At 53.1% G+C, this 16,845-nt stretch overlaps 1 protein-coding gene across 5 annotated transcripts; it reads left to right on the top strand.

The window, feature by feature from the left end:
• Positions 1-701: 701 nt before the first annotated feature.
• Positions 702-15,715, top strand: MIER2 (MIER family member 2). 5 transcript variants are annotated; one of them, XM_053965981.1, is made up of 13 exons: positions 702-719; positions 4,700-4,787; positions 5,701-5,849; positions 6,326-6,451; positions 7,103-7,226; positions 7,865-7,974; positions 8,600-8,669; positions 9,462-9,613; positions 10,060-10,141; positions 10,232-10,326; positions 11,111-11,238; positions 12,229-12,365; positions 12,995-15,715. In XM_053965981.1, the coding sequence occupies exons 1-13, from the start codon at positions 711-713 to the stop codon at positions 13,468-13,470; spliced, it is 1,746 nt and encodes a 581-aa protein (XP_053821956.1). In that variant the 5' UTR covers positions 702-710; the 3' UTR covers positions 13,471-15,715. The 5 variants fall into 5 exon arrangements, with proteins under 5 accessions (XP_053821956.1, XP_053821958.1, XP_053821955.1 ...); XM_053965983.1 differs by having other exon boundaries at positions 9,447-9,613; positions 11,111-11,214; XM_053965980.1 differs by having other exon boundaries at positions 9,447-9,613.
• Positions 15,716-16,845: the final 1,130 nt, after the last annotated feature.

Below are 16,845 nucleotides of genomic sequence, written 5' to 3'. Positions count from 1 at the left end.
TTTTTGAAGCACAGCCACAGTAAGGAATGATGAGATAATACCTACACCCCAGTCCTTGCGAGGCACACCCCTTCTCTCTGGGCTCCAGCCCTTATCTCCCTCTTGGGTGAACTCTAAATGACATGCAGTGACTTTTAATCACGAGAGTCATCAGTGAGGATCCCTAAAAGCCTTCCCTGGAGGTTCAAGCTTCTTAATACATGAAGAAGGCTGGGGTTGTGAGCACGGTTTTTCTGACCTGTGTGGTCCCCGGTGTGTCCCCGTGGCCTGGAGGAGCTGGGGGCCGTCCCTGGGCCCTTCCACCGCCTGCTCCGGCCGGCGGCCCGAGGGACCGGCCCCCGCACTGCCCGGGGGATTCATTTCCTTGCGGGGCTGGAGCCGCGGGGCCTCACAGCAGCGGGCCCGGGGCGGCTCCGGCAGCGACCAAGCGCCCCAGCCGGTACTCGGGGAGCGTTGCTGCGGGCACCGGCAGCCTCCACTCTCTTCCCTCCGTGCCGCTCCGCTGGCTGGAAAGAAGGGCATCATATTGGCACAAGCCCCAAGAGCCGCGCCAGGCCCCGAACCCGCAGCGCGCCCGGCCCGGCCCCGACTGCGGGCCCCGAACCGGACCCCTCAGACCGCCCCGGGCCCGGCCCCGCCCCCGCCGCCCCGGCCAATCAGCGGCCGCCGCCGCATCCGGGGCCCGCGCCCCCTGCCGCTCGCGCTCGGCCATGGCGGAGGTGAGCGCGGAGCCGCCGCCGGGGTCGCGCCGGGCCCGGGGCCGCTCCCGGCCGGGCGGGCACAGCGGGACCCCCGGGGCGCGGCCGCCCGGGGCCGCCGTCCTGAGGCAGCGGGGTGATGGGCCGGCGCGGGCCACCGGGGCGGGGGCCCTCGGGCCGAGGGACGCCGAGGCCCTGGGCGGCAACGGGCCGAGGGGCGGGGGCGGGCCGGGGCTGAGGGGCGCCGGGGCCGGGCAGGGGGCGCCGGCGGGGACGGGCACGGGAAGGGGCTCCTGGGCGGGACCCGGCGGGAGAGCCGGGGCGGGCGGCGCCGGCGCGGGCACCCCGCGGCCTGACCCGCGGCAGAGGGGCCCGGAGAGGGGCGCGAAGGGGCTGCGGGCCCGGGGCTGCGGGACCGCGGGTGGAGAGGCTGGGGGGAAAGGCCCGGGGGCAGAGCGGACTGGGAGCCCCGGGGCTGTGGCCCAGCAGAACCCGGCAGCTGTTTGGGGTCGCTGGAGCCGGGGTCAGGGGTGTGGAGCTGTTGGAAGGGGCTCTCAGGTGAGGGGCGGCCTGAGCAGCGGGGGAGCACGGAGGTCAGGATCCTGGGAATGGCAGAGGGCTGGGGAACGTGTGGGGAACGGTTGGTTTGGGTGGCCAGGATGGTTCTCACCACCTTGCCTAGGGGCCAGAAGGCAAGGGGGGCCAGGTGGGGACTCCCCACTGCCTCCCCGACTGCCATGTCCTGTTTGCCTTGCTGTCTTCTTGTGCTGAAACGTTCCTGCCATTGCTCCGTCACACTTCGAGCTGGTGATGCCATTGTCCATCGAGTCTTGCCATGTCCCTCAAATATCCTTGACCTGTTGTAATGTAATGGCTGTTGTGACACGTGTACACTTCATTTCTATGGCATGACCCTCATGGTGGGCACAACATGGAACAAGGGTGCTGGGAAGACTTCAGGGTACTCTGTGGCAGGATCTCAGATCCCTGTTGGCACTGACAGCCTCTTGTCTGAGGGCAGGGCTTCTCTTCCAGGTTATTTCAGCGTTCTACATGAGGAAGGTGCTGCCTTGGCCTGTTTGCCCACCCACCATGTTTTGGCCTTTGGTGGAGCACCAAGGTTGTTGCATTCACCTGTCCCAGAGTGTTGTTTGGGCATGTTTTTGGGCCAGAGTGCTGCCTTGGCACCCTGCATGGCTCAGAGAGGTCTGTCCAGGGGACATCCAGGAACTGTCACTGTCTCTTGCATGAGGTTTGGCTGTGGAGCATCTCTGCACAGGTGTGGTGGAGCCCTGATCTTCATGGGCAGTGCAGAAGGTGGTCTGTGTGTGGTGTCATCTGTTCATTCTTCGGTCTTTCAGAGATATAACTTGCAGGACAAATCTGTTTCTATCCCTGCTGCTTCCTTCTGGCTACAGCTGGGGTTTGTGGAAAATATCCCCATGGTCAAGGAGTGTGCACAAGGCAGAGGAAGCAGGAAAGCTCCTCACTGAATATGAAATATGTGTTAGACTGGCTCAGGAAACTGTATTAGTTATTGAAGGGTAGCACTGGAAAGGGAAATTTCTTTTTTTCCCTCACTTTTTTGCAAGAGTGGTTTCAGTCTGGAAGGTTTTCTCAGGGTAGGCACAATTGGCCTCACGCTGGGAAATGATTTTGTCAGGGCAGAGAGCTCAGACTCTGCCTCTGCCCTGTGTGTCCTAAATGATGGCTGAGCTTCATTCCATGTGCTCAAAGCCTTGAGTCCACACCTAAGGAGGGAGTGCAGGAGTCACCCAGAAATACAAACATGAGCATGAGTAGTTGACCAACCTTAGTGTAACTTCTGAGAAGAGAGTTACTCTTATGCCTGAGCAGCAGAAGCTGGGGGGAGGAAAGTAGTGCTGGGGATGGTAAAGTGAAATTAAAGGAATTTAATCTTCCCTTTTGACCCCCATGATTAAATGCCCCATGGGCATAGGAGCCAATTTCCAGCATCACAGTGCACTGGGAGAATAACTCATGGAATCCCTCACGAGCAGCAGGAGCAGTGACACCCTGGCCCAGAACCATTCTCTGTGTTTCTGGTGCATGCCATGCTCTTGCAGTTCTGCCTCCTGTGTGCTGTTTGGATTTGAAGTGTCAGGCTGCACCTACCTCACCTTCAGACCAAGTAACTCCACATCCCATGGCATTGGTAATCAGGGCAATCAGAAATAGTCTGTCAGCTGCATTTTTAAGCCAGGCCTGCCTTTCTCTTCTATTCCTTTGACTCTGTGGTCTTCTGGATTTGTGAGTAATCTGAGGGATTGTTCTGTTCCACATGTGTTCAAATTTGGGCATGGAATGGGCCATTTGCTTTGTCTGTCACTTGTTTCTTGTTTCCTCAGCCCCAGCAGAGCAGTGCTGGTTATTCCATGGTGACTCCAGCATTCCCATTGCTCTGGTGCTCTGTCACTGCTTCAGAGAATTAAACTCTTGATTAGTTATGGAATTGTCATGCTGTTGTAGTGACCAATCCTCCTACTTTCAGCACCTGGTTATTAATAGGAATCTCCTTGTTCCTGAAGTATTCTTGACACCTTTTCAAGCCAGCCCATCCATGCCAACAGCTTCAATCTTTGTTTTCAGAGGCCTTATTGATCCCCAGGCAAGGAGGTGCCATTGATCTACAGATCATTGCCTGAGCAAAGTGAGTTCTGTAGGTTGTCCAAGACCTGGAGGGAGTAAGGGTACACCACACCCCTTCCATGAAACCAGGCTTGTTTTCTTGGAAGGATTTATCCCAAGAGGGTTTTGTGCTTGGTCACATTCCAGCAAAGCCCAGCAAAGGCACGTTGACACTTTCCTGACTTACAGAGCCATTTCCTGGTATGACCATCCTCAAAATGGAGTCTGTCCCCTTCTCCTTTCATCATCCCCTAACTTCTCCCTTCTCTTTTCGTGTGCACAGTTGTAGAGCTCTCTCTGGAGCCAGAGTGGTCTCTGGGGGGATTATCTTGGGGGATGATGGACTGGAGGCATCTTCTTGGTTATTATGGAATTTCCAGTCTGTATGTTGGTAGCTGAAGGAACTTACTCAAAACCCACAGTCTCTGGTGGCTTTTTTTGGTGAATATTTTGCTTTGTTGTTAGAGGATAGATTTTAATGGGAAGCTATACTGTGTTTTCTTAAATAAATTGTAAGAGGCTCCTATGGAAGGCTGTAAATGTCCCGGCTGCATCTGAGTAAGTGAGGAGTGATGGTGCACAGCTGAGATTGTTGATGGCTGAGTATCCTACAGAGATCTCACTGGGAGCTGGGGACTGAGTCTGGGATTTTCTTCTGCAGTCAGGTGCTGTCAGTCACCCAAAAGCTTTGGTTGTTCACCTGTTTGCTCCCTGCCTAGGCTGAACTTGATGAACAGCACTTCCATGCACAGCAGCCTGAGGAGCAGCAGATGTTCTGTGTGGGCTGTTTTCCTCAGCCCATGCTGCTGCCTGAACTTGTGACCGAGCACCAAATGCCACCCTGCAGGTGCCTGTTCTGGGGCTCTGCCTGGCTCAGCCTCTCGTGGTCCTTCTCTGCCTGCTCAGCTGTTTTTTTGCTCCTGGGTGCAGTGGAAGCATCAGGGTGTTGTGGCTGGCTGCTCCCTGAAGGGTCAGCCCATAAAAATGCTGTGCTCAGACACACTGTGAGTGTTCAGAGTAACAGCTGAGGGTCCCAGTCCTTCTTTTAAGAGAAGATGTAAACCACAAAGGTCTGAGGTCTCAGACTCTGGGGGGATAGGGAGTGCTGGAGGTAAAATAGATGGAATGGAAACACGTGGACTGAGGGGAAGGTGAGGAGGCCAGGAAGAACTGTTCAGTACACCTGATGAGCTCTTTTGAGCAGCACAGTTCCTAACACTGCCCTCTGGGGCTTTGGGTAACTTTTGCTTTGAACTTCAATGAATTGCATTTGCTGGTGGGGTGAAGTGGGTGGAAGGGTGGTGTGTTTTTAAGGAGAGCTGTCTCAGCCATGTTTTTCTCTTTTCCTGAAGGCCTCTGTTGGCCGGCAGAGCCCGAGGGTGGTTCCATACCCAGCCCGTGGCCTATGTCCTGGAGAGCCCGCCCTTCAGAGCGCTGCAGGTACCTCCAGCTCTGTCTCTTGGTCTGGTTTGCAGGGGAAACAAAGTTACTGTGATCACTTCCCTTCTCCTGGCAACACCTCCCCAGCCTCTTGGTTGATTCCCATGCTGTTTGACAGAGGAGGAAAGGCTTAAAGATGCCAAAGCTCCTAGAGTTGTCTATTTGATCATTCTTGAGTAAGGGGTGATTACTCTTTCCCCCCCATTTTTTCCTCACTTTTATTGGTGTATCCCAAGACCCCTTCCCAGATTTCACAGGATTTTTCCTCATTGCAAGCGTGGTCATGGCAGGTAAGGCCCTGGCCAAGGACACAGGTGCAATGGCACTGGCAACAATCCCAGAAAAGCATCTCAGGGGGCTGCAGGGAGGGAAAAGGGACAAAGGGAAATCCATGAAAGTAGGAGATAAATATTTGGCCATTCTTGAGTAAGGGGTGATGCCAAAGCTCCTACAGATGTCTATTTGATCATTCTTGAGTAAGGGGTGATTACCCTAAAAATGCCCCCAGGTGAAGGAAAGGCTGCAGTGTGTGCACACATGTTGTGACACCAGCAAATCCAGTGAGGAGTGAGATACAAATACCCAGAAAAGCTTCAGATTCAGCTTCCAGTCAGTTGTGGGACTGAAATGTGCACAGAACCAGGCTTTGTGATGATGAAGTGACTGCTGCCAGTTGTGATCTCTGTTCCCCTCTGCTCTGCCTCTGGCTCTCTCTGCTCTCTCCTCTGGCTTATTATGCTCTGTCCTCTGCTCTCTCCTCTGCTCTGCTCTCTCCTCTGGCTTATTATGTTCTGCTCTCTCCTCTGGCTTATCATGTCTGCACATACACAAGAAGGGATCATCCCTGGCTTTGTTGCATCTCAAGATTTGCTCCATGGTGGTGCTAGTGTCCAACTTCTTCTGATCCCTGCAGTTGTGTCAATGGGCTCAGCTGATCATCGACTGAACCTGGCAGAAATCCTTTCCCAGAACTACGGTGTGAGGGAAGAAAGGGAGGAAGATGATACTCAGGAGAAGCAGAAATCTTTAGAAGAGCTGGAGAAGAGTTTCAGTGCCTCTCAGGTAAAGGCAGCAGGGGAGGGGAAGGGAAATTACCTGGAGGATTTGCTTGTTTGCTATGTGAAGCCCTGACTTCAGCTGTGGGTGGTCCCACAGAGACCTCAGTGGAACACAAACTGATCTTGGTGAGAGGGAATGTCTCTTCAGGCCAGGCACAAGACTGGTACAGGGATTTGCTGCTTCCTTTCCTCTGCTTAAATACAGTTGTGCTGTCTGGCACCTATTTGAAATCCAGAATAAAAGATAAAGGTATTTTAAAAATGCCGTAGACTATATTGCTTTGGGGTGAAAGTTCCTGGCTTTTCCATACCTTTGAGAGGGACAGGTTACAGTGAGTCCCAACAGTGACACCTGAGGCTGCTCAGAGCCCCCAGAGGAGCAGAGTTGCCCTGACTGCCTCTGCCTGTCTGTGTTCCAGCTGGTGTGGTGCTCTTGTGGTTGTTCTCTTCCTGATGCAGCTTTGTCCTCCTCTTGCTCAGAGCAGTGAAATGCCATTTGAGGAGCTGCTCGCGCTGTATGGCTATGAGGCATCAGATCCCATCTCGGAGCAGGACAGCGAGAGCAATGACATCACTCCCAACCTCCCTGATATGACTCTGGATAAGGTGAGAGCAGCTCTCTGCCTGGGTGGTTGCACATGGGGTTGAGGTTCCCCCCATTTCAGAGGGGTTGGAAGGGGCCTGCCTAGCTCTGGTGTCCCAGTGGGGAACACAGGGTGCAGAAACACCAGTGTAAAGTGTTAAGAGGAGAGGGGAGAAAGGATATCTGTTTCAAAATGTAAAAACTCTGTATGGAGCTTTGGTTACAAGTATCTGCACATCCATGCTGGTGTGTGAAGAGCCAGGGAAAGTTTGTATCTTCAAAGTTTGTATGGAGCCATGGCTCCTCTTGTTCTGGCTCAAGTCCGTAGAAAGTGGAGGTTTTTTTGGGGTTGGGTTTTTTTTCCCCTTCTTCCTCCTTCAGGATCTTTGAGATATTTGCTGTGAGTGCAACTCTACAGAAAGGGATGCTTGCTCATACTGTCTGGCTTCCATAGGAAGCCACTCATGACACTTGTTAAAATGCTTCTAGGGAAAATAGTCTGGGTGTGGTGGGAGTGTGAGAGAGAATCTGTCTTTGGACAAGCTGTGGGAGGGTGAAGAGATCTGTGGATGTGGCCACTGTTGGCCAAAAATGCTTTTACTCTAGGCCTCACTACCCCTCGTATATTTTTTTTAATTTAAAAATATTTTTCACTTTCTTGTTGTTGTTAAAAGGAACAAATAGCGAAGGATTTGCTTTCAGGGGAAGAAGAGGAGGAGACACAATCTTCAGCTGATGATCTGACTCCATCCGTCACGTCCCACGATGCATCGGACTTATTCCCAAACCAGCCTGGCTGTATGTGTCACTAGTTCCTAAGTAGCTGCTGTTCACTTTTACATATGATGTGCAGGGGAGGGTGAGAATGGTTCTCTTAATTTTGTCAGTCTCCTGACATCAGATTTTCCACTTTTCCTCCTAGGGACTGTCTGCATGGCAGAGGCGTTACCGGGCTTTGGGTAGGACAGGACAGAGCGTTGATGAGCAGTGGGATGAGGGGAGAACTTTCTCAGAATACTGAGAGAGTGGGAATTGTTTTGCTGCCTGCTGTAATTGCAGTCTGAAAGATCAGTACCTCATCTGACATCTCTGCAAGTGAATAAATTCAGTAGTAGTAATGGAGTGATGTATTGTGGCAGTTCCTAAATGTTGGAATATGTGGGAAGGCAAAGCACGTGACAGGGACTCTGCATGAAGCGATGTTATTTCTTCTGCTGTTTTGCAATATTAAGAAGTCTGAGCTTCCCCATGTTGGCCATCCATGTGGCAAGTGTCCAAATTCTTTTACTTAAAGTGAGAAAATTAAAATACAGGTAAGTTGTCACTGTAGACCATGCTGAAAGGAACTTTAGGACAGAAAATGAAGGGAAGGAGAGGGAACGTAAAGGAACAGAATAAAAAATTTGTAACTACAGATCTTTTCCTTTCCCACAAAGCAAACAACTTCCTTGCTGATGAAGACAAAGAGCCATGTTCATCACCATGTGCTTCCTCCATGGCTGAGGACTCAGAGGTGGATTCCATCCCATCCAATGAGTGTAAGAAGGTAAATGACCTGAGTGCATTGGGAAGGGGCACTCCTGAGTGAAAAATGCATGACACCAAAGCACTATGCTATTTCCCCAATTGGCTTCTTGATGCCTTGCATTTTGTGGGTGGCAGTGGCAGATGTGGGTTACAAGAGGGGTTTTTAATATAATCTTGAAATTATCTTCTGTGTCAGATAAGGGAAGTAAGTCTGTTGTGCCTTGGTAAATTAAATCTGCAGCCTGTAGCCCTATAAAGGTGAGATGTTGTGCAGTATTCCCAGCAGGATTTACTGAGAAGGAATCATCTTTCTAAAGAGAGGAGCAGGCTTCCAAATTTATCCTGGCTGTGAAGGTTGCAGGAGAACCTCTGCATTGCTTTATTTCCAACCTTAGCTGCTTGCCATAGATCCTTTACATTAAAACTATGTAAATGCTGAAGGTCCCCACAGTATCATCTGGTTGGTAGTAAATCTTCTTAGTTACCCTATAAAATAGTCAGGGTTCACTAGAAACAATAGTGACAGAGGGGGCTACCAGTAAATAAATCAGCCTTGTAGTGGTGTAGTCCCTAAATCATGAAGTACAGCCTGCGTGGAGCATTTCCCATTTCAATTTTCTCACCTCTCTGTTGTGGGATTTCAGGAGATCATGGTTGGACCTCAGTACCAGGCCACTGTTCCCATCCTCCGTTTAAACAGGCACAGGCAAAAAGGTAAGGCAGCCTCTTCTTTGTGCCTGGTTTGGGTGTAGGGCTGCTGGCAGGGGGTTCTGATGGGCTCTGGATCTCCAGTCCTGCTCTGGATCTCCAGGCTCCAGGCAGCTTTCAGTGCTGACATTCAGATTTACTGGCTGAAATGAGCCTGAGTTAATAGGACTGGGAGCACAGGGACAGAATTGGTGAAGCTCATTGAGAACGGGGTTGGTGTGACAGGAGGGGGTCTCAGCTGTAGCCAAAGAGAAGGAACACACGTCTGTGGATGCTGTGATTTATTCTCTCTGACATCTTCCTTAAGTAGTGAGTTAGTGTCATTCAGTGCTCCCTGGAGGTGATCTGTTTCTGATTTTGGGATGTCTGCAGACTAGACAGAGGTGCCTTGGTTTGCAGATTGTATCTAGTAATGAGTGCAGTATGAGTGCCAGCTTGTTGAGCTTCTGGACAAGAAAGCTAAAATGTTCTTTATTTGCCAGGATTAATTAATCAAAATAGCAATCTTTGAGAATATGATAACAAAAACTTTGTCAGCCAACCTTTCTGAAACAATGGAAGCAAGCTGAGCCTGTGCCAAAGGCCCTAAAAGAGATATAAAGAGCTTATCTGCCTCCAAAATCAGGAGGGAACATGCAGTGCCTTGAGAGATGTTTGTCATCTCTAGGGCCGAGTTGGAGTACCAAGCAAAGATTTCCTCCCTCCTCTGTCTCCCCCATGCATGTCCGTGCAGACCACTTCTCAAAAAGCAGCAGAATTCTCTGTTTGATTATCTTATTTCAGTGCTTTTTCTGTTAGCCTATGAGAATGAAGATCAGCTGCTTTGGGACCCAAACATCCTCCCTGAGAGGGAGGTGGAAGAGTTCCTGTACCGCGCCGTGAAGCGGCAGTGGGACGAGCTGTCCGGCAGCAGCCTGCCAGAGGGAGAGGTGGTCAAGGACAACGAGCAGGTGAGCTCAGGGCTTCCTGCAGCCCACACAGACTCAGGTGGTGCTGGCCCAACAGTGCCACGTTCCCTGCAGAGGGCAAAATGAGGTCAAACTCCAGTGATCCCCGTGGATAAGTGAGGGTGTGTGCCCAGCTGCAGTCTGGGGAAGTTGGTTACCCTCCCATTGGGAAGACTAGAAAAGTCAGCAGATCAACCATTTCAGAGCAGCTGTGTTTACTTCAAGCTAGCCAGGTTAGATTGTGGTGGAATTGCATCTGTTGAGTCCCAGGGTTTGTAATCCAATACCTTAAAAAGTGGGATAATCTCTGCCGGTGGTCAGGCTGGGGTTAGCAGCAAGGTGGCTCCTGGGAAATAGAAGTTCTATGAGACAAATGTGAGTCATGAGCGGGCTGGTTTGTGGTGTGGTGCTCAAGTACGTGCTGTGAGTGATTTCCTTCTGTTTCCCAGGCTTTGTATGAGCTGGTGAAATGCAACTTCAATGCAGAAGAGGCACTGCGGAGGTTACGGTTCAACGTGAAGGTTATCAGAGGTGAGGACCCCCCTTATTTGGGTTCATCAAGGCACGTGCAGCTCTTCCTAGATTCTACACATCTCCCCCATCTCTTTCTTTCTGCTACAGATGAGCTTTGTGCCTGGAGTGAGGAAGAATGTAGAAATTTTGAACATGGCTTTAGGGTCCATGGGAAAAACTTTCACCTTATCCAAGCAAACAAGGTAAGGCTGCTCCCCCCAGGTGAGGAGCAGGGGAAGGAGGCAGGTGCTCGGGCACCAGAGGTGTGCTCTGGGCCTCGGCTGACACAGGGAGTTCAGGATGGCCGAGTTCCAATCCCAGGCTTTGTGTTGACTCATGCCAGCAGGTGATGGGCTGTTCACTGCCCTGCTCTGCCTTATTTTCCAGGTGGGAGAAGTCACAAACACCACTGACCTGCATGAGTGATGTCAGTTAATTACTGATTAGCCCTTTCTGGAGTCTCAAAAGTTCTTTCCAAACTCTCAGCCCTTGCAGTACTTCTGTGAATGAGTGAGTTGAGCATGTGGATGTTTCGTAAAGTCCCCTGGGGTCCTCTAGAATGGCAGATGCTGTTGTAGGGAGAGCTGGGCCCCGGGACATGCTGCTGTGCTGGGAGTTGGCAGAACCAGAGAGTCCAGTTCTACCACTGGTTAACTGTAGGCATGTTGACGCTGGCCAGTGACAATGGATGCAGGTTTGCTCTCTTTGCTAAGTGTGCTGCTGCTGGAAGCACAGGAAAGTCCTGCACGAGTGTGTGTGGCCCACACGGGTCTGTGACAACAGCTGTGTGCTGTGGGGAGTTCTTTCTCTGGCCACCTCGGAAACCTCAGTACGTGCTTCTGTTCTGCAGCAATGTGTCCATAGCAATGTAAATCTCTGTAATGCACTTCTAATTTTCTGTGCTGGTTTAATGGGAAAATAGCTCCTTGCTCCAGGAGATGCACCTGGATGGGGGGTGCCTGTCCTGACTGGGGTGTTTCTCCTCAGGTCCGCACGCGGTCGGTGGGCGAGTGCGTGGAGTATTACTACATGTGGAAAAAATCCGAGCGTTACGACTACTTCACTCAGCAGACTCGTCTAGGAAGGAAGAAGTACGTCCTCCACCCTGGAGCCACGTGCGTGGAATATTCTCACACTAAAATTAGTAATATTAACCTCCCAGTGAAGATTCCTGCTGCAAAGCACCTCCGCTTAACAGACTGCGCTTTCTTCTCCAGAAGGTTTCTCGGGTGGGAGGATGGAGGGATGCACGGGGTGTGCTCAGAGCAGAAACACTCAGTTGGTGTGGGGAGGGAAGATAAAAGAGCTGTGGACTTCCTTTTCCTTTTCTGTGCGTCGAAAGCAGTTTTGTTTCAATCAAATGCATCCACAAAAGACTGGGGACAGGGATTCAGAGCTGACTTGGTGAAAGAGCTCAGTTTGATGAGGTTTTGGGAAGGGAGATTTTTAAATTCAAAAATGCACTTATTTCTGGTGGTTTGGAACATTAATTAATTTCCCTTTGAGGCAAATTCTTCCCTTTGAAATGTATGCTAATTACAGAAGGTACTTTTCAAAATACACCTTTTCAAAAAGGTTGAAACGGAAGTCTCTTAATAGGTCAAAATGAAATATTGAAGCTGAATCAATTAAAAACATCAGATGAAGGCTTAGATTTTTTTTCCTAATTCTGATGCAACACAGGAAAACACCTGAAATCTTAAATCTTCCCAGGGTGGGAAAATATATTCTCATCACTTGCTTTTTGCTGGCACACTAAGAACCCACTGCAGTCATTCCATGAAACTGGGTGTTCCCATGTATTTATTTCCCTTTGGAGCAGGCTGAGGCTCACAGAACTGGGGGCAGAGCTCTTTAGGAAGCTGGAGAGCCCATTTTGGTTTATCATGGGCTGGTCTTGGCCACACTGTTACCTGAGATCACCTCCTCAGGGCAGATTCTAAACCGGGCTCTGCAGAGCAGGGAGGGATGGACATTCATTCTAGTGATGTCTCCACAGTCCCATTGCTTTATTTGTTGATAGGTTTTAACCCCAGTCACCCTTTCTCCTGCCTGCATCTCTCAGCTCAGCAGGTGGTGGCAAGGCTCTCTCTCTTTCCCCACAGGGATTTCACTGACAATGACCTGGATGGGGTTGAAGTGGAAAACACGAGTCGTTCTCGGAGCTCCCCACCAATTCCCTCTGCAGCTGGCTGCCTGGATGCTCACTTTGGTCAAGATCAGATAGCAATTGAGAGCACAGGTAACTCCTTTTTGTCTGTCTGCCATGGAGTTTTGGTGTCAGCAGAAGCTGACATTGTCTGTCTCTGCATTGACCAGAGGTGACTTTATAAAACAGTTGTTCCTGTGTTGGGCTTGGAGGGGTGGCCTAGCTCGTTCCCAAAACAAAAGGATTATGCACTGGGCATGTGAATGAGATGCTTCCAAAGCAGCTCCTCCAGAGGCTGGGTTAAGGCCTCAGAAGTCTGGTGCAAGCTGCTTTCACACAGAGCTGGCTGTGAGAAGATCTGCAGGGAGCCCCACATGGGTTCATTCCCTCACTGTCCTACTGCAGATGAAGGCTTTGTGTGGGCAGCTCCCAGGGGTTGTTGGCACGAGGGGATAGGATTTAGGGTTTGGCTTATCTTGCAGTGTGTCTGTGAGGTTTCCTTTAATTTCCATAGAAACACTGATGGCCTCCCATCTGCTGTCGGCATCTTGCCTTCCCTGGGTAGGGGCTGACGGGGGGATCTTGGTTGCTGTAACAAAGAAACACTTGTGCCATCTAACAAATACTGTTGGGATTAAGTGGGACTGACCTGGGTGTTTGGGCACTGTGGACTCACTGTGGCTTTCTCTTCCTTGTCCCTCTCTCTGTGCCCACCTGAGCAGAGCCCCTGAGCGTGGAGAGCACGGCCTGCAGCCTGGGCAGCATCAGCGAGTCGGGGCAGGGCTACGAGTGCAGCACCCCCTCGGAGACAAACTGCTCCTTTGACCCCTCGGAGGAGACGTCCTCGGGCGCTGTCCCTGTGCCCTGCCCACGCCTCACTGCCACCCCCTCTGAGCCCGAGCTCTTTGCTTTGCCACCCGCGGGACCAGGACTGGCAGAGAAGCAGGAGACATTGCAGAACTCTGGTGAGACAATAGCCATGGACTTCACTCTCCCTGCAGACATTAACGAGGGGTTGCCTTTAATTGCTGGCCCTGTGGATTTGGACAGAGACCCTGAGGCAGTGGTGGCCCCTGCGCAAGTGTCCTTATCGGTCACAGATTTCGGTCTCATTGGCATCGGAGATGTAAATACTTTCCTGACTGCTCATCAGGCTTGCCCAGCACCTGTGGCTCGGTCAGAGCCTCTGTCACAGTGAGAGTCTCCAGTCACAAATTTGTCACAGACCCAGCAAGGACTTTGACCTGACTGAGTGAAATTCTGGAACTTCCACTGTCCTCTAGGGACAGTTTGGAGCTGTTGGTCGGAATCCGTCTTTCCATCCTCCTCGATCCAAGGCTAAGTGAAACCAAACACCTTTCTGCTCCAGCGTATCCTGACACAATTGTGCAAAGTGGTGGCTGGCTTTCCTCAGTGGGGAGGTCCATCACCCCCTCCTACGCTGACCATGTGTCACCCTGGGTGATGCCAGTCCGCTCAGAGAGTCCCTGCCTTGGGACAGGGGACGTGTCCCTTGGCCCCAGCAGGACAGTCTGAGGGCAGAGGTGCTTTGAGAAGAGGGATGTGTCACCATCATGGTGAGGGTGCAGGCTGGGGGTCTGAGAGCTTGGGAGGGCTGCAGGGCAGTTTCCTGCAGAGACGGGCACGACGATGCCAAGGGAAGCTGACAAGTCTTGGCCCATCTCCCACGGGCAGCGTGTTGCAGTAGGAGCCGCTCACCCTGACCTCCTCCCAGCAGCCATGGGTCGTGACAGGCAGGCACAAGCTGCTTCCCCCTCCAGCAGCCACGTGTTCTGACTCTCCACCAGCTGCAGGTGGGATGTGGCGTGGCCCAGCCCTCGGGCAGAAGTGTCAGGTTTTGGAAAGGGATGCTGTGTGTGCAGCAGCATCGTGTGCACTCCAGTCCTTCTCACCTTCCCGTGCAGTGCTGGGCCAGGGAGAACTTCTGTGGGGAGTAACAGGAGTTTCTAGACTCAGAGTGATGCTGGCCAAGAGCTGTGGTGCTGCTGCTGGCAGGGGATGACCTGATCTTCTCTGAGCTGAAGTGCCAGAGGGTAGAATGCAGGTGAAGACATCTGTAACTTCCCGGTTTGTTCCAACAGTTTGTCAGCAGAGGGAGGAGGTTGCTTAGCTCCCACGATGCCTGGGATATGGGTGCTAGCACAGTCCCAGGCAGGGGAGCACAGCATCCTTGGGCATCCCTGCCCCTCCCTGTGTTACAAAACAGGCTGTTCTGAGAGGAAAGTGTGACTTTTCTGCCATATTCAGGGAGGTGCCAGGTGCTGTGCAGAGCCACAGGAGCCTGTCCTTGGGTGTGCTGGAGTCCAAAGCTGCTTCACTTCCCAGGTGTATTCCAGGTCTGGGATTGACCACTGGCTCAGTGTGTTCTCATTCTCCTTTTCCCATGCAGGGAATGCTCTCCACTCACCTGCTGGGCAAGGCTCTGGTGCAGACAGACCTGTGGCTCCTCCAGATGTGTTCTGCAGCTGGGAAGGGGCTTGGGTTGAGTGTTTTGGTAGAGGCTTTGGGGCTGTGACTGTGCACTTGGCTCTGCTGCCAGTAGATTTGGCAGGTACCTAAGCCCAGGAGCCTGCATCCTCCTTTTACCTGGCCCTGGGAAGTTGTGCCCAGCCCTGCAGCAGGAGCATGGAGACAGCATCAAACAGCCCCATGGGATGTCAGGATTAGACCTTGTCTCATCTCCTAAGCCCCAGATCTGGTTTGTGTGCTTTAGCAGGGGTTTGCTTCAGTCCCCAGCTCTGTGCTGGGAGGTGCTGAGCCCCAGGCACGTGGAGCTGCATGGCTTTGTCAGCCAGATGTGGTGAGCAGAGACCTCCCCTCCAGCTGCTCCTGCCTGCTGGGAACAGAAAGCAAACACGAGTGCCTGCTCCATAGTGGAACTCCCCAGGCTGTGATGCCCCTTTTCTGGGGGTGAGAGGAAGCTCCTTGGCTGAAGGGAGAAGAGGAGGCAGGGTGAGAGCACAGGCAGCCCTCCCAGGGAGGGCCAGGCCTTGGCATCTCCTCCATCAGCTGAGAACATTCTTACTTTTCCTGAAACCATTTTTTCTTTTGGTTTATTTCAAGCCCTAGTGAAAGGAGAGGGGAGCTGGCTGAGGCAGAAATCTCTTTATGTCCTTCAGTGTTGTTTACAGATTTGCATGGGGTCTTTCAACATGAGTGCAGCGCTTTTTCCACATAACTTTGAGGGAGAGGGGTGAAAAAGGCTGGGACAGGGAGGGGGAGGAGGTTTGGTTCTGTTTTTTTTTTTTTTTTTTTTTTTGTTGGGGTTTTCTTTTTTCCTTCTTACAAAGCACATTCACTTTGAGCTGCTCCCAATGCTGGAGTCTTTTCTCCCTTGCCCCCCAGCCCTACACTGTGAAGTGACACTGCCTTGAAGGCCCCTCGCCGTTATTTATTTAATTAAAAACCTAATTTGAAAGTGAGCCAGAAGTCTGTGTTCTTTTTGGAGGCCAAGATGCAGCAGTCCAGTGTATAATGATGGCAAAACAAGAATAGGGGTCCCTGCCTCTGCTGTGTGAGCCTCTCCTGCCCTCCACAGGTGCTCTCCTCCAGGCAGGGCAGGATTCCCTGTGCCAGGGATGCCATCCCAGCCTAGGAGGAGGCCCAGAGTTTTTCCCTTCCCGTGCTGCAGCTGGAGGGAGCTGTCTGTTCCTCTCACAGGTGCCCCATGTCCTCTAAAACCCTGTCAGCCTGTGCCAGGTCTGGGGTGTTGAGAAGCAGGGGTGCATCCAAACTTCAACCAGAAAAAGCTCCTGGAGGCACGAGGAGCGTTCCTGCTGCAGCTGCATTGTGTTTCCTCACCGCACAGTGACTCCTTAAATTCTCTTCTCCTGCTTCTGCCTGGCTCTGCCTGCCTGTCCTGGGGCTGCAGCTCTGCCCCGCAGAGGTGGGTACGAGGGTGGGCACAGCCCAGGGCAGGAGGGATGGGAGCGGGATCCCCTTCTTCGCGGCCCCGACGAGCAGCAGGAACCACGGCTATGCTTGGAGACTTCGGCTGGGACCGCGGTCCCTCCCCTCCATTGCATCCCTCCACACCAAACGGTGGTTTCGGCCCAGGGAACCGAGCAGCAAAACCGGATCCCCCGGCCTCTGCAGACCGGGGGGGCGGTTCAGGCCGGGTTCCGCAACCCCCGAGCTCCGGGGCAGGCTCCGGGCCGGGTTCCGCAGCCCCCCGGGCTCCGGGGCAGGCTCCGGGCCGGGCTCCGCAATCCCCCGGGCTCCGGGGCAGGCTCCGGGCCGGGCTCCGCAATCCCCCGGGCTCCGGGGCAGGCTCCGGGCCGGGCTCCGCAATCCCCCGGGCTCCGGGGCAGGCTCCGGGCCGGGTTCCGCAGCCCCCCGAGCTCCGGGGCAGGCTCCGGGCCGGGCTCCGCAGCCCCCCGGGCTCCGGGGCAGGCTCCGGGCCGGGTTCCGCAGCCCCCCGGGCTCCGGGGCAGGCTCCGGGCCGGGCTCCGCAGCCCCACGGCCCGGCTGCAGCTGCGGCGCTCGGACGGCAGAGGGCGACACAGCGCCGCTCCCGGGACCCGCCCGCGCCCCCGGGACCGCGCACGGAGCC

The sequence above is a fragment of the Vidua chalybeata genome, chromosome 27, assembly GCF_026979565.1.
Source record: "Vidua chalybeata isolate OUT-0048 chromosome 27, bVidCha1 merged haplotype, whole genome shotgun sequence".
NCBI classification, from domain to species: Eukaryota; Metazoa; Chordata; class Aves; order Passeriformes; family Viduidae; genus Vidua; species Vidua chalybeata.
This window is presented reverse-complemented; position numbering and strand designations above follow the sequence as displayed.

What these genes read in the sequence shown, in the direction of transcription:
- MIER2 (XM_053965979.1), top strand. An exon ending in AGAGTTTCAGTGCCTCTCAG is followed by an intron (nt 5,850 to 6,325) that starts GTAAAGGCAGCA and finishes CCTCTTGCTCAG; the next exon opens with AGCAGTGAAATGCCATTTGA. An exon ending in CATCCAATGAGTGTAAGAAG is followed by an intron (nt 7,975 to 8,599) that starts GTAAATGACCTG and finishes GTGGGATTTCAG; the next exon opens with GAGATCATGGTTGGACCTCA.